The sequence below is a fragment of the Suricata suricatta genome, chromosome 10 (genome assembly GCF_006229205.1).
Source record: "Suricata suricatta isolate VVHF042 chromosome 10, meerkat_22Aug2017_6uvM2_HiC, whole genome shotgun sequence".
NCBI classification, from domain to species: Eukaryota; Metazoa; Chordata; class Mammalia; order Carnivora; family Herpestidae; genus Suricata; species Suricata suricatta.
In genome coordinates, this window is record NC_043709.1 from 2,841,573 (window position 1) to 2,857,725 (window position 16,153).

General features: G+C 59.5%; 1 protein-coding gene across 2 annotated transcripts in view; it reads left to right on the top strand.

The window, feature by feature from the left end:
* CERK (ceramide kinase) overlaps positions 1–16,153 on the top strand; it is a 35,019-nt gene that overhangs the window by 7,475 nt on the left and 11,391 nt on the right. The window contains exons 1-6 of one of the 2 annotated variants that reach the window (XM_029953335.1): positions 2,174–2,210; positions 5,227–5,340; positions 5,649–5,771; positions 10,868–10,993; positions 12,112–12,175; positions 14,103–14,248. In XM_029953335.1, coding sequence (XP_029809195.1) covers positions 2,189–2,210; positions 5,227–5,340; positions 5,649–5,771; positions 10,868–10,993; positions 12,112–12,175; positions 14,103–14,248 — 595 coding nt within the window. In that variant the 5' untranslated portion in view covers positions 2,174–2,188. Of the gene's footprint in view, positions 1–2,173; positions 2,211–5,226; positions 5,341–5,648; positions 5,772–10,867; positions 10,994–12,111; positions 12,176–14,102; positions 14,249–16,153 lie in introns of those variants that run through there. The other variant, XM_029953334.1, reaches the window with a different exon arrangement.

Sequence of the window (16,153 nt, forward strand, 5' to 3'; positions counted from 1 at the left end):
GCAGCTCTGGGTCACGGGAGCTGCGTTCTGAGGAGAAGGATTATTTATAAAACCTGCAAAGCCTGACAAGGTGCCCTACCCTAGCGTGGCATTTGTAAGGACGGTCTTGTAAACGAGGTGCGAGTCCCTGGAGTGAAGGATCCAGACAGAGCTGCTGGCCTTGGCCGCTTCATTGCTGTTTAGTGGGAAGTCCTCGCGCCGATTTCTGAGCGTTGTGGCTGCTCGTGTGCACCCCTCGCGGCCTGGGTCGGGCCCGGGGCTGGGGGGCCCTTCGGGACCGGGTGGCGGAGGGGAGGCGGCTCAGAGGCCTGTGTTTCCGTGCACCTGTCCCGGCTGGCGCTGGGCCGGCCGCTCGCCGTCTGTGACCGGACAGGTCCCGTGCGAAGCGCCTGCCGAGTCCAGTCCGTCTGTGTTTACCCTCTGAGCTGCTGTGAGGACACACGCACGTGCACATTTAGCACACACCTGCACCCGCCAACCGCCGGGCCCACTGCCGTGTCGCTGGGCCTCCTGGCATGAAGCCAGCGCACCAGCGTCACACAGCGCGACGGCGCCGGGCCCGTGAGGTGATGGCCCGTGGGGGCAGCTGGCAGGGCCGTCCTCGGGGAGCTGTGACCCGGTGGGGAGCAAGAAATGACTGCGTGTGTGTGTGTGCGTGTGTGTGTGCGAGCACGCCCGCAGTGACCATGGGCAGGGCGTGCACGGACCAGGGAGGGGGCTCCCTGGGGACCTGGTGTTTGGGCTGGGAAGTGGGAGACCCGGGGGGAGGCGGGGGGGGGTGGGGGGGTGTCAGGTGTGATGTGAGTGTGCAGGGTGTGTGTGCGTGTGTGTGTACCTGACGTGATGTGAGTGTGTGTGCTCGCGTCTGGGGTCTGACGGAGGACGGAGGAGGTCTCCGTGTAAGTGTGAGCCGAGCTGCTTTGTGCCCTCAGCACGCTGGGTGAGGGTTGTGCGCGCCAGGAAAACCTCACAGACTCATTCCGGGCCACCTCGGAATTTGCAGCGAGCTGGGCCAGCGGCAGGATCGATCACCAGAGAAGCGGACCGTCAGAGTGACTGTCGTGTCTCGAGATTGGTGTATAAAGTGATGGCATAAAACAAAAATATCAAATAGATATTCAAATTGTAGGGTTTTCTTTTTCTAATTTGGTTGAAAATGTGCCTCTTCCGTATTTTGTTTTGTTTTGAATTTTCCCAGCTTTTCAGCCCCGCAAAAGTTGATGCCGCTTAAGATTTCAGTTCCAGACGTTAGCGGCGTGACGCCAAACTAGACTTTGGTCGCACACGTCCTGGCGACACTGTGCTGATTGGTCATTTCACGTCCCGGGTGGGGGGAGGGCGACAGGAAGAGAACGTTCGTAGCAACAGCCGTGTGTTTTGAGCACATCGTGATTTCCTTTAGCTGACGTTTCTTAGCCGTCTCCTCGACGCCGGCGCGGCCCTGTGCCCACGAACTCACGGTGACCGTCTGGATTTAAGGACCCGTCACCCACATCCCTCCACTTCACCCTCTGAACACAAACGGCTCTTTCTGTACTGAGTTTTTTCAAACACTCGCACTAGGGAAGTAACACGTGCCGTTCCGTGGGGAGAGAGTCTGGTGCCGTTAATACATAGCATCTCTTTAGTTCTTTGTTTATGACCAACTTATTGCAACATCGGTTTCTCAAAATCTGCAGTATCTGCAGGGCAGTAACAACAGTCTGCTTCTGCTGGGTCCCAGCCCAGCCTCCTGGAGCGCGGAAGGGACCGGAACGGTGTTCGCACCGAGCCCGCCTGCCCGGGGGGAGGTTTCCGGTGCTCCCGGTGGGGGGGCAGCAGGTGCAGGCACGTCTGGAACGAGCCTGGCTGCCCACCGCATGTCACGTTGCATGGCGTGCTTTCTGTTGACCCGCCTGATGGCAGCTTCTTTCTGGAACGTTCTCGCCGCCCAGGGTGTTGACTGCGCCAAGCCCACGATGGATGCAGGGTCTCGGAGCCTCACGGACCCATCCGGCAGGCTGGAAACGCCTTTTCGGATGCCAGTGTCTGAGTTGCTGCCTTGTGGCACTGAGCTCGGGGGTCCCCAGGACGCCTCTGGGACTCGGACGCTGCACTAACCAGGGACAGCGCCTCCTTTGTTGGAAACTTCTGTCCGGCGGCCTAGCAACATGTTCCTGGGAAGCTCAGTGTGGGGAGACAGGAAGTTATGCCCAAGCCATTGGGAGTGGGTAGGTTTTCTGGATGGTTTTGTGGAACGTTCTGTTACCGTCTGAAGCACGTGGGTGTGAGCTTAGGCAAGGTCAGGAGGTCTGGGGAGGCTTTAGTGCAGTGAGGGGGACTGAGCTGGGCTGGCGGCACCAGGTGGCCAAAGCCACAGGGTGACCCACAGAACACGTGTCTGTGCGACAGCCCAGCTCTGTCCCCTGGGGTGGAGAGCAGGTGGACAGTGAGGGCCAGGGGTCAGGGGATGAGGGGAGCAGGCTGTTGTGTCCAGTGTGGCCTCCAGTCCCCTCCCCTCCCAGCCCTACACACACACACACACACACACACAGGCTGGAGACGGTTCCCACGGAGCCTGAGGAGCCCAGGGAAGGCTGGGCAGGCGGGCCAGGAGGAATCAGGTGGCACCCGGACACTTGATCATTCAGCTGTTCTCTCTAATCACGTTAGGGGGCCCCCTGCCCTGGCACCGGCTATGGGAACCGTCCCTGAGCTGGGACGTGCCGCTTTTCAGGTGGACCGAGGGGCTTCGGATTTCTGCATGGCCTCACCTGAGCGCGCGAGGAGATGCGGTGGCCCCTGTTGGTCACTGCATCGCCCCCCCAGGGAGTAGGGCGGGGAGGACCCGGTGTGCCATCGGCCCAGCCGGGGCGCAGCCTTGGCTCCAGGTGTGATCCGAGTCCTGCTGGGCGGCCGCGCTCTCCCGGGTGACTTGCTTTCCCATCTCAGGCGTTTCTGAACATCACTGGTGGAGAGATGGTGTCAGCGTGGCACAGCTGTGGCGCTTGGCACAGCAGGGAGGCCTCGTGAGCCAGACCAGTGTCCCCCGGGTGTTTCCGCGAGGCTCTCTGATGGTCTGGCTGGACTTCGGGCAAAAGTCTCAGCCTCCGTTGGAGGATCTGTGCTCACTGACTCCAGCTGCCGCTCTGCGCATGTGCCGCCTCGGGGCTGCGTGGGGTGCGGGATGCGAATGGGGTCCGGGGGGGGGGCCCCTGCCGCACCCCAGCCTGCAGTGTTGAAGTGACCTGCACGGTGAGCCGCAGGGTGTCTGAACATGGCCCCGACCTGGTGGGAGAAGCCAGCGAGGACCGCAGTGCCGCCTTCATGTCTGTGTCTTCACGCCCTCGGGGGCCCGGGGGGCCAGGCTGGGGGCCACCGCGGGGCAGAGAGTGGGTCAGGCAGGGCTCCTGGGTCCCCGGTGGCTGGCCAGGTGAGCACAGCTCGGGGCAGGCTTCACCCGCGGGGACACAGCAGGGAAGGAAGTTTCCGGAAAGGGGCGGCACAGTAGAAAAACTGGGTTTGGATTTAGAAGGTTGGGTGCGCGGCCCCCCCGGATACTGGGACGCCACAGGGTCTGTGATGTAGGAGAGCGCTCGGCGGCCCCTGCCTGTCTCCTGCGTGTCCCCTGCGTGTCCCCTGCGCTCCCAACACCGGCCTTCGTCTCCTGTATTTCTGCTTGAAGAACCGCTTGCTAAGCGCGTCGATGCCCCAAGGCACGGGTTCTCTGCCCGGTGCCCGTGACCCCAGGACACACTGTCTCACGTCTGGCATGTTGGGGCGCCCCTGGCATCCCCGAGTGGAGCTCAAGGATGCTGCTCAAAGCCAGCCCAGGACGGCCTGTGAGAAGCCGTGGTCTGGGGAAGTTCTGTGGTTTCCAGAATCTTCCTGTCTTTTGGAGACACCTGTCTATTCCAGAAGCTGTTTCACTCAAAAGTTTTTTGTTTTTCTTTAGTTTATTCTTTTTTTTTTTTTTGAGAGAGAGAGAGAGAGAGAGAGAGAGAGAGAGAGAGAGAGAGAGAGAACACAGCAGGGGGGAGCAGGGAGGGGGAGGAGAGAAGCGCCGCTTCTGCCCGAGGGAGGGTGAGCACAGGGTGCCCTGCAGGGAGGCCGGGGCGACAGGCTTCACGGAGGGCAGCGCCCTGAGCCGCCCCCACTGACGCCCGGTGCCCAGGAGCGGGCCCGGCGGGCACCCCGAGCCCACGCCGCCCTCAGAGGCCCCACTTCTGTTCCTCTGAGGAGTGCCGCTTCCCCGTGGTCCTGGCCACTCTGACCCCCCTGGGACCGGCCCTGCCAGCCCCCCACAGCCTCTCAAGGGGCCACGCCCCTCCGGATGCTGCCTCCCCGGTCTTACGCCCTGGTCCCCAAGGGCACGGCCTTCGCAGCGGCGTGGAGGTGCCGGGGCGTCTGGGCAGCCCGCTCACAGGCCCGTTAGAGACACCGCAGCGCTTGGCCAGATCGCTGGGCCCCGAGCCGCGCTGGGGCCAAACCGCAGACGACGGTACCGTCCTGGTTTGTGAAACCTCAGCAGCGGTTCGCAGACGCGCTTCCGGAAGGGAGGCTGCTCAGGCCAGGGCCCGCTGTCCCGGGTCTTGGCCTCCCAGTCCCCCAGCTCTGGTGTTGTCGCCCCTGCGCCCCCCACCCCCGCTGCGTCCCGTCCGCCGTGTGGGGCCCTTACCTGGAGGCCCTGCCATCCCGCACAGACCTCGGGCGTCGGGGCCGGGCGGCCGCCTCCTGGGTTTCCCTCGGTGGACAGCATCCGTGTGGGCCTCCCCAGGCCCATCCAGGGGCTCCCCTCGTGCACCTGACTGGACCCCTCAGGCCTTTCCAGAGCCCCCGCCCTCCCCCGGCCTCACCTCGGTGGGGCCCTGACCCTCCGGGTACCCCGGTATCCTGGATCTTGCCACGTGCTTCCTTCCCACTTGAACTTCTGGGCCAGACTAAGGACAGACACTGTGTCTTTCCCCGAATTTAGCAGTCTCTGGCCTGGGAAGTCAGCGGAGCCAATCACTTGAAAAGCCGGCAGTTGCTGCTCGGGGGCTCTGCCGGGTCAGACGTCCAATCCTCTAAAGAGTGACTTCCCCGTGGTGACTCAGCTCTGATGTAAAACTTACAATTCGGCTCTTTTCTTTACTGTGGCTTTCTGATGAGAATGTGAACGCGGAGCGTTCTCAGCGTCTTGGGGTGGACTCGTGTGTTCGTGGGAACTGTGTGAAATCGTGTGACATGCCCGTGTGGTCTTTCCAGATGCCTGCTCCGTGCCCGTCTCTGAGATCATCACTGTTGAGGAAACGGACGTCCACGGCGGACTCTCCGGCAGCGGAAAATGGCAGAAGATGGAGAAGCCCTTCGCTTTCACAGGTGACGAAGCGGAGCCCCTCCCGCGTCCCCGATGCCTGCGCGGATGGCGGGAAGGCTGTTTCTTTGCCTTATCCTGTAGAAACTGCTTTATGTAATTTTCCCAAGATCTACTTTTGATTAGTGTTTTGATCGCCTTATACTTTCTTTGTTTTTTAACATGGGTGAAAAGAACCGAGAAATAGAGGCCTTTTTCCCTATGGTTCCCAATGGCCAGGAGGCGGGGGCGGCGCGGGGACCCTGCGGCCGGGGTGCGTGGGGCGCGGGGCTGCGCTCGGCCCCCTGACCCGCCGTGCCCTCTGTCCCTGCAGTGCACTGCGTGAAGAGGGCCCGACGTCACCGCTGGAGGTGGGCGCAGGTGACCTTCTGCTGTGCCGAGGAGCCGCTGTGTCACCTGTGGCTGCAGACGCTGAGGGAGCTGCTGGAGAAGCTGAGTGCGTGGGGCGGGGCTTCGAGCGAGGCGTGGGGGCGGGGCTCTGAGCGAGGCGTGGGGGCGGGGCTCCGAGCGGACCGACTTGCGCGGCCTCCCTGCCCTTGGCACACCTTCCTGTAACCAAGCGCACTGGTGAACCGGCGTGGCTTGGACCTTGACCAGTCATCGTGCGCTGCCCCGAGCATGGCCTTCAGGGCCCTGCGCCTTCCCGACCAGCTGTGAGCCGGGGTGGGGGGTGGGTCAGCCCCTGGGCCCGCCCTGCCTCGGTCTCTCTCTCTGGGAAGTGGGGATGGGGATTGCTGCGTTCCTGGTGAATGTGGGGACGGAGTCAGGTCGTGGGGGTGCGCCTGCGCCCCGAGTCTGTCTGTCGCCCCAGAGAATGTGAGGCGTCAGCTCATATCCTCTGCCTGGAACCCCGTTTCGTGCTGTTTGGTTATAATCTTAATTCGTAATTTTGTGAGCTCAGAATGGGCTTTCTTTTGCTGTAGAGTAGAAACCGCGCGTGGGTAGGTTCGTTTTCTGTCTTTTTTAATTCACTTGGCATCTGGATCAAAGAAGTGAAATAACTTATTGAAGACAGTGTTGCCCGCCTTTCAGCTCCAGAGAGACGTCCTCGCAGGAAAGGTGCACTTGCTTATTTGCGCTTCCGCATCCCGCCGTCTAATCCTGCGGGACAGGACGTTCCTTACCCGCTGCCGGGCGAGTGACCCCCGAGGCCTCCTCGCATCTCCCAGCCCGAGGGCCCTGTCCTGCTGTGGGCGTCTGCGCAGGAAATCCCCCCCCATCTCTCTGCCGCTGCCGCCGCCAACACAGCCCTCTCTCGGGACCCTTCCCGCTCGTCCTCACTCCTGCCCCCCGCCTCCCTCCGGTTCCTCTGCGGGCTTTCCTGAGACCCGGAGTCTGTAGGCTCCGACTCCCGAGAGGACCGCGGGGAGCCTGCGCCCCGTCGGACGGCGGGGGTGATCTGCGCGGCGGGCAGGAGCGCACAGCTGTACACCTGCCGCACGCTTCTCGCTCCGACGGGAGTTCCTGGACTCTTACTCCAGCCCCTCGCGTCCATCTGCTCTAAGTAGCATAGATGCAGGGAAGCCCCCAGACCCTGAGCTCTCACACACCCAGCAGTCCGCGTACCCAGCCCCACATCCAGAAACAGAACATCACCAGCCCCCCGGGGCTCCCGGGCCTCCTGCAGCGGAGCCCCCCCCCGCCCCCCGCGGTGATCACGGGCTGGCTTCTCAACACCGGATTCAGTTGACGAGTCCCGTCACTCTGCGAAGCCCGGCGGTGGACTTCCTGGCTCAGCGTCAGCTTGTGCGGCTTCCCCGCGCTGTGTGTGGGGTCACCGCTCGTTCTCTCGGTGGCGTGGCCCTCCGTGCCCCACCGCTTATTTCACCGTGGCCGGTCGCTGGGAGAACTCCTGTATGTTCTGAACGTTCTGTTCGTGTCTTGTGCCTTTCTGCTGGCTGCGGCCCAGGGCAGTGGAGCTGGTGGGCGGCGTGGCCCCCTGGGCGCGTGTTCGCCTCAGCACAGACTGCGACCCCCCCCCCACCGGCAGCCTTTCGCAGGCCTGGCCGCCCTGATCTTGTCCACACCCTAATACCATAGCTGTTTTGGTGGGTGTTCGTAGTCTTGCATAATGGGATTAATTCACATTCCCTGAGAGCTGATGAGGTTGAGACTTGTTTCTGGGCCATTTGGAAATCCCCTTTCGTAAGGAGTCTGTTCAGGTCTTTTGTCCACTTTTCTTTTGGGTGTCTGTCTTTTCTTAATGTTACGTAGATATTTTTTGTACATCATGGACCCAGTTCTTTCATTGGGTTTATGAATGACTGATACCTTCTCTCATTTTGTGGCTTGCCTTTTTACTCCCGCTGGTGTCTCTTGATGTGCAGACATCCTTCTGGTTTTTTTTCTTTTTTTTAAGTAGGCTTCATCCTACATGGAGCCCAGCATGGGGCTCGAACTCATGAACCGTGAGATCGAGACCTGAACTGAGGTCAAGGGTCAGACGGTTAACAGACTGAGCTACCCGGGGGCCCTGGACATTCTTCATTTTAACACAGTCCTCTCTCTCTTTTTGTTTTCTTTTCTTTGTGTTGTTTTGCTCTGCGTTAGTTTGGGTCCTGTTTGACATCTTTGTCTACTCCAGGGCCGTGGAGGTATTTTCTCCCCAAAGCCTTGTTTCACCTTTCACATGTAGACCTGCAATCCACTTGGAATTGGTTTGTGTGTGTTATTAAGGGATTGGCTAAGGTTTACTTAAACAGAGGCACCTGCTCCACCCCAGGCTGCCGGGGGAGGAGCGTCCCTCCCCAGCGCCATGAGGCCGCCGTGTCGTTCTCCACGACCTTAGCACCTGTGTGCAGAGCTTGAGTGGGATTCCAGTTTGCATCCGGTGACGTTCTTTTTAAGAAGTTGGTGATTCTTTTGGACTCTCCTGAAACACAGCCAGGTCAGTTGTGAGTCATGATCTTCTCCTTCATCCCTCTTGGTTCTTGTGCCTTTTATTTCTCTTCCTTACGCTGTGGTCCTGGTGTGGATCCCGGCACAGGGGCATCGCCTCAGTCCTGCCCTCAAGGGGCAGATTCCAACATTTCACTGTCAAGAATGATGTTTCTTAGGTTTTTCATAGATTTTTAAAAAAAACATATTAAGGGGGCACGTGGCTGGCTCAGCGGCCAAGCGGGGCAACTCCTGATCTCAGGGCTGAGTTTGAGCCGCACATTGGGTGTAGAGATGTCTTAAAAACTAAAAATTAAAAATAATTAAAAATAGGTAAAAACATATTAAGGAGGTTCTTTCTGAATTTCTTGTTTTAAGAGTTTGTTTTTCCTTCAGCCACGGCCGGCTGGTAAATCAGATGGGTGTTCCTCCGGCATCTGTTGCAGCACTTGTGTGATCGTCTCCCTTTCAAGTCCTTACGTTGGTTTCTCTTTGTATAAAAGTCTTTGCGGGGCACCCAGGTGGCTCAGGCAGTTAAGCGTCCAGCTTCGGCTCAGGTCATGATCTCACAGTTCGTGGGTTCAAGCCCCGCGTCGGGCTCTGTGCTGACAGCTCAGAGCCTGAAGTCAATTTCAGATTCTGTGTCTCCCTCTCTCTCTGCTCCTCCCCTGCTCGCACTCTGACTCTGTCTGTCTCAAAAATAAATAAACATTAAAAAAAATTTTTTTAAAGTCTTTGTATTCCTGTGAAATCCAACTTGGTCATGACATGTTACTCTTCATATTTATTTCTGGAGTTGACTTGCTGATACTGGTTTAGGATTTCTACACCGCGGATCGGGCAGGCCCTTACCTCCCCTCTGACCGCGTCCTTGTCTGGTTTTGCTGTCAGGCATTGGTGGCCCCTTGTGGGGAGCTGGGAGGTGCTCTGTCCTTCTTTTGAAAGAGTCTGTGTGACGCTGGGAACTACCGTCTTCCCTAAATACTTGGAAACATTCACTGGCGAAACCCTCTGGGCCTGGGTTTTCTTTGGGAAAAGGTTTTCATTAATGATTTTGGTTTCATTATTAAATGTCAGACTATTCACATTCATCTGTTGCTTCTGTCAGCTTTGCTAAATTGTATTTTCTGAGAAAATGTGTCTATTTGCCCAAATTTATAAGTTTACTAATAATCCTTTCACTTTCCCGGTAATATGTGCAGATTCTGGAATAATGTCCCCTTTTTCATTCCTGATAATTAGTAGTTTATTGCTTCTCCCTTTTTCTTTATCAGCTTTATTAGGGAATTATCAATTTTATGAATCTCTTCAAAGAATCAACCTTTGGCTTTGTTGATGTTCTCTACTGTGTATTTCCTCCGCAGTGTTTTATTATGATTATCAAGCAGACGGAAAGGAAAATTTGCAAGAACGCAGCAAACACGCCACACATCCACTGCCTGGATTCTACAGTGGTTAACGGTGCTGTGTTTGCTTTGTCAGTGTCCGTGTGTCTATCCAGTAGTTAATCGTGCTCTTGGCTCAGTTTCAGGGTCAGGGACAGATGTGGGGGCTTCACCTTTGAACACTTCAGCCGGCGCCTCATTAATTAGAGAAGAGCATCTGTTTCTAGTTCTGAGCGGGACTTCCGTGCGGTGAAATGGACGGATCGTGAGTTTCAGTCAGTGGTGCTGCACCACACCCACAGGCAGCCGTGAAGCCCCGAGCCTCCCTGGGAGGCGCACGGCACCCCAGAGTCACTCTGACGATCCTTCCCGTCAGTGCAGAGACCCATCACTACCTGAATGGAGCCGTGTGAGGGGCCTTTCGAGCAGGGCTGCGGGCGCTCGGCATAATGGGTCGGGGCGTGTCCGCGTCGGCAGGTATACCAGTAGTCCGCGCCTTTTTATTGCTGAGCAGCATTCTGCAGTGTGGCTAGACCACGGCTCGGTGTCGGTCATCAGTCGCTGGCGTTTGGGGTGTTTCTGCCCCGAGCTGTCATGAACGGCCATGCTGTGAACATTTGTGAGCAGGATTGTGGGGGGACGTAGCTTTTCGGGATTTCTTGGGTATTTATGCTTTCTTGCTACTTTGATTGATTTGTTAGTAAAGTTGGGTTTTTAAGTATCAGAATCAACTTGAACTGACCCCAACAGCAATGTGGGAGTTGTTGTAAGAGCATCGGTGTGACCTAGGCGGGAAGGTCCTCGGGACGGGCCTGGACCCAGGGGCTGGGGGGCTGTCTGTGTCTCACAGTCTGTCCATCTGTCTGGACTCTTGCGAGGCTCTGTCTGTGCCTGGCGCTCCGTCTGTCTCTCTGGCGCTCTGTTCTGTGGGTCTGTTTCTTCTTATTCTCTGCAGACCCCCCCCCCCCCAACCCCTGTCCTGAACATGACGAAGGCCAGGCTGCCACTACCTTCCAGAATTCTGAGCTCCCGGGGCTTCTGGGCCACCTGGCAGATGTGCAGAGCTGCTGCCCATTCTCCTGGGCTGGCACTTCTCTCTGCTTGTGGATTAGGAAGCTCTTTGGTGCTGTTCTTTAACTTAAAAATACTTATCAGACGATACTGAGCAGAGTTCTCATACCATTGTGGTTTGATTGAGTTCAGTTAACGGTACTTCGGAGGGACGATCTGCTGCACCCGTTGTGACTGACACACCGTTGTTGTCTCGCAGCGTCCAGACCAAAGCACTTACTCGTGTTTATCAACCCGTTCGGAGGGAAAGGACAAGGCAAGAGGACCTACGAGAGGAAGGTGGCGCCGCTGTTCACCTTGGCCTCCATCACCACCGAAGTCATCGGTAAGGTGTGAATTCTCTGTTACACACGCAGGCGTGTTCGAGAAGGATTCGAGAAGGGTCGAGAGACAAGATTTTTTATCTTCCGAGCTGATTTTGAACCAAGGAACGTGTGTCGTTTTCTATACCAGAACGAGAACAGTACAAAACAAAGAATGTGTCCCTTCCTAGCCGAGTCTTAGCACTCACAGCACTCGAGACCACACTGAGAGGATGAGAGGGTCAGGATCTGGACAGGAAACTCTTGTCAGAAGAGAGGCGGGTGGCTCGACAAGGCTTAGGAGGCATTTCACCGGTAGTGACACTGTGAGCCATGTTTGTGGCCCCAGGTTTCCAGCGCAGGTTCCTGACACCGCACGGGTGCGGGGAGCCCGTTTTCTCCTCCCCGGGCCCCGCGCTCTGGGGTCTGAACACGCTTATTGAAGAGCCACTGGCAGTGAGGGCGAAGACCCCTACAAATCGGCGGGTCAGTCAGGATTCCAGTTTTCCGGATCTCCCGCAGGAGGGCAGCCAGATGCACAGATGTGCACACGTGCGCGGCCACATCCCAAAGTGGCAACGCACTGAAACCGCCTAAATGCCGCTGCCGGGAGCGCGGCACTGCCGCTGCCCCAGCGTGGCAAGGCGGAAGGGACCGCACGTGGACCTTTAACGTGGTCTTTACGGAGAACCTCTTACATGAGAAAGCAGTTGTGATAAAGGGCCAGGAACCCCAGAGTCACGAGGCCGCCTGCAGGCGGAATTTCTATCACGTCTGTGTGTCCCACGTTGAGTATACGGACTGGGCTGGCCTTTTCTTGTTTTTTTATATATCTTCGTATTTTCTAAAATTTCAAACTAACTTGGATAATAAGGAAAAACTATAAAATAGAACATGTAGTCTCTTTCCAAAAAGTTACCATTTGTTGGCAATTAGATGCCAGGAAGGTGGCCTTCCACCCCCCACGCCCCGTAGGATGCGTGCCGAGCGAGAGCGGCCTCCCCCGGGCTCGGCGTCCCTCCCCGCCCCCTGGGATGCTGTCGGACCTCATCTTAAAGGAATGGTGTGTGTGCCTCTTGTGTTGATCGGACTCTCGGGTTTGAAGGTAAACAGAACGATGAGACGCTGTCTTTCCCTCTAGTTACCGAACGTGCGAATCAGGCCAAGGAGAGCTTGTACGAGATCAACATAGACAAATATGACGGGTGAGTGAGGTTCCGTGCACGCGAGTCGGAGTAAACGCTGACCAGACCCCCGTCTACTTCCCCTCGCTCCCTGCCCTCGCCGCCTCTCCTACCGTCGGAGTAAACCTGCTTCTCGTAGAAAATTAGAAACTGCAGAAAACCGCCGCACCTTCTTCTGCGGCGGGGAGACACCCACAGACGCCGTCGGGCTTGGTCGTAGCCACCTGCCGGCGCGGGCCGACCTCCCCGAGTCGTGGGAAAGGATGGGATAGGCATCGTCTCCTTCTAAGTATCTCGGTGCCTGTTTCCTAAAAACAAGGATGTTCTCTTACCGAAGCAAAACCCGGGGAGACACCGGGAAGCCATGTGACACAGCGCTCTGACCCGTCTGTCCCCACTTCGGGCCCTCCCAGCTGTCCCATTATTTCTTTTTTCTTTTTTGGAAAGAACGAGAGAGGGGTGGGGATACCCGCAGGCTCAGAGCTGTCCCCACAGAGCCCACCGCGGGGCTCGAACTCACAAACTGTGAGATCATGACCTGAGCCGAGATCAGGAGTCAGGAGGGTGCCTGGACCTGCCTCCCCTTCAGCTCTCTGTCAGCTGTCTGGCCTCAGGCCCGGAGCCGCTCCTCAGCCTCTCTCGTGGGAGTCCGGGTCTGTGCTCGGCCGCCCACCTCCTCCACCCCAGCGTGGTGTCTGCTCTCTGCTCCTGGTCGGTCCTGGTGGCAGGCGGGCAGCGGGTGACACAGGAGGGCCCTGCACTCTCCTCACCGGTCCCTCGTGCGGTATTGCGTCTGCGCCATGTCCCCACTGGGGTGTCAGCCCCTGGAGGGCCGGCGTCCTGGGCCCCACGCTCCGCCCCCCCCCCCCCCAGTCCTGGCCCAGCCCTGGCCTGTGACAGGTGCTTGGGGAACGATCACATGAGCCCCGGGGAGAGGCGGTGAGGATACAGGAGCTCACAGACAGGCTGCAGGGTCAGGAGTTCTGGAAAGGTCCTTTGGAAAGCTGAGGCGGCGGGGATGGACTCGGGAGGCCGAGGGGGCTTGTGCTCTGTGGCCGGAGCCTGTTGGACTGTGGCAGAGACGCGCACACAGAGGGCTGGTCTCCAGGACACGTGGTCCCGGTGACTGACCCTGCAGAAGACACGAGACTCCTGGCCCGAGTGACGGTGACGTCACCAAGCCGGGAGACCAGGTGAAGTGGGTTTGGAGACTGCGGTGCAGCGGGTGTGGGGGGGTCTGCTGAGCCGCGGGCCTCCCTGGACGCATCGGCCCCGCAAGTCCAGAGCAGGAAGGTCGGGGGCAGAGAGGGGTTGACTCCAGGGCTGGGTGTGCTCTGCACCACCCCAGCAATGACCTGGGCCGACCCCACTGTCTCGCAGTGGAGTCCCCTGTCAGGATGCCTCTGTCCCGGGGCCACCGAGAAGCAGAGCTAGGGTTTCCGGTGGGCAGGCGCCCCTGGGACATCGGGGGTGTGAAGGGCGACCCGGAAGAGAGGTCTAGGAAGTCAGGAGCCACACGGCGGCCGGCGGCCAGCCTCCCCGGGAGGACAGGTGGGGCAGGGCAGGGGAGGGCTCTGGGGACAGCAGGGGGCCACCTTCCAGCCTCCAGGCCATCTGCTGGGTGGGGAGGCCTTGGTCAGCCAGAGGTCTGTGCTGTCTGCTCATGTTTTAGCAGCTTGGCCTCAAGGGAAGCACTAGGCTTCTGGGCTGCGGAAGAGGGCCTTCTCTGAGGAGCAGGCCTAGGGCCACCCCTGGGCTGGGTCCCAGCCTGCCCTTCACGGTCTCCTGTGGCCACACTGGGCATGGAGGGGGAAGATCCCGCTGAGGGAATGCGCGTAGGACCTGGTGGGTGTCAGCTGCCTGCCCCCTGGGGACTCCCACGACGAACAGCAGAGAGCATGGTATTGTGGGGACAGTGGAGGGGCCCTCATGCCCGTGTCCCCTGCAGGATCGTCTGTGTTGGTGGCGATGGCATGTTCAGCGAGGTCTTGCACGGCCTGATTGGCAGGACTCAGAGGAACGCCGGCGTGGACCAGAACCAGCCCCGGGCAGCCCTGGTGCCCAGCCCGCTCCGGATCGGCATCATCCCCGCAGGTAGGGTGTCCCTGTCCCCGTCCCTGTCCTGGGGGCGCCGAGCTTCCTTCCTGCTCGTTCCCTCACGGATCTGGAGGTTTTACCTGCACACGGGGCAGACCTTGTCGACACACAGTCAATGGCCAAGGAAAGGACCGCTGGCGGGTCCCGGCTTCCCCTGACGCCTGCTTCCCACGGGCGCCAAGCAGCCGGGGAATGTCCGCCCTCAAAGGACTGCCGGTTGGCAGGGGGAGGGGACGGGGGGACCTGGGGGGGCAGCAAGACCCCAGAGCACAACCGAGGAGGAAGGGACCCCCGAAAGCAGGCGGTCTTCTAGAAGCGGCTTGCAGCCCAGACCTAGGGGCGCTGGGGTTGGGGGAGGGGGAGCCCACGCACCGGGACCAGGAAGGTGGGGGCCGGTGCCTGTGAACCCCGTGGGCCCCCGGGCTGTGTCCCGAGACACGGCTCAGCGGGTTCTAGGCCTTTCTAGGAAGTGCCCAGTTCATTGACAAACCACAATGCTAAGCAAAGGCTGGGCCTTGTGGGTTCGAGGCTTGCAAATAAAGCCACAGGGATGAGGCCCCTCCTGCCCTGCGCCCTGTGTCCCGCCCTGTGTCCCCGCCCTGTGTCCGCACTGACAGGCTGGCTGCTGGCCAGGCTCTGGGCACCATGCCCACATCACGTGTCATGTGACTCTGTTGTCCTGACTTCTCTGTGAAGGAGGGGCCACCATCTTCCGAAGATGAGGGCTCTCAAGGTCGCCCAGGAGGGCATGCCCCTCGGGAGCCCAGGCCTCTCTGCCCCACCCCACAGTCAGGACGAGGCCTGTCTTTTCCCGACTGACAGTGTTTGCACATTAAACATCTTTATTGTTGGTTGGCCTGAATCTCAGCTCTTTTCCCAGGTCAGGCCTCTTTCTTTGGGCTTTGAACGTGGCCTGCCCCAGACTTCGTGGATTTTATTTGTCCATGTGCTGAACCACTTTCCCTCAATGTCTTTGATCACCACTTGCCTGCAATAGCTCTAATGCTTAAAACTCCAGGCTCCGAACCTTCACAGGGAGTGTGGGAGCCCACGTGGCTGCATCGGGGCGTGTGAGGACCGACCGAAGCCGGCTCTGTGCCCTCTGGATCTCGAGGTGCAGTGGGGGACCCGATGGGCATGGCCTGTGCCCGTGGAGAAGACCCCAGCACCCAGGGAAGCGTGGGCGCTGCAGGGAACCCGGGTCAGGGACGGCTTCTCTCTGCCCGGAGGTCAGGCCGATCTGAGAGGGGACAGGCGGGGCCCAGCCGAGTGCGGATGTGGGTGTGCCGAGGGTCAGCTGGGGCGGGGAGCCGATGGGATGAGCTGTGTGCGAGGAGAGGGGGCCCGTGGGGCAGGGGTGCCAGGACTGGGTAACAGAGGCGCCTGGGCAAAGGCCCTGCTCGGGTCCCAGGGGCCGTGTGGTGAGACACTGCGGAAGAAGTCGTAGGGCTGCTGGGCAGTGTCTGCTCAGGGCGGCGTTGCTGGGGGCCCGGGGAGGACGCTGGGGGTTTGGCCGGTGGCCCCGTGGGCGGCCGTGACTGGGGCACAGAGAGAGGAGTGAGGGTGACAGAGGCAGCCAGGCTGACCCTGTGACGTTGGACTTGGCAGCCTGGGGAGAGGCCGCGACGAGGCAAAGGTTCTGATGGAGATCCGAGTCGGCGCTCCTGGGGCCCCTGAGAGCAGTTGGGACGGGGGTCTGGATGGTGTTGGGCAGCCTTGGGGCGGACGGGGGTCCTGGGACGGAGCGTGCTGGAGGCCACCGCTGCAGCCGCCCCGAGTCCCGTGCTGATGTTCCATAAACTCAGCCTCTTTCTGCTGGAGCACTGGGAGGTGTCAGCGAGTCTGCCGAGAGGGCCGGACCCCCCCGCCGGCGTCTTCCCGGCACTGCCCCTGTGCTGCACG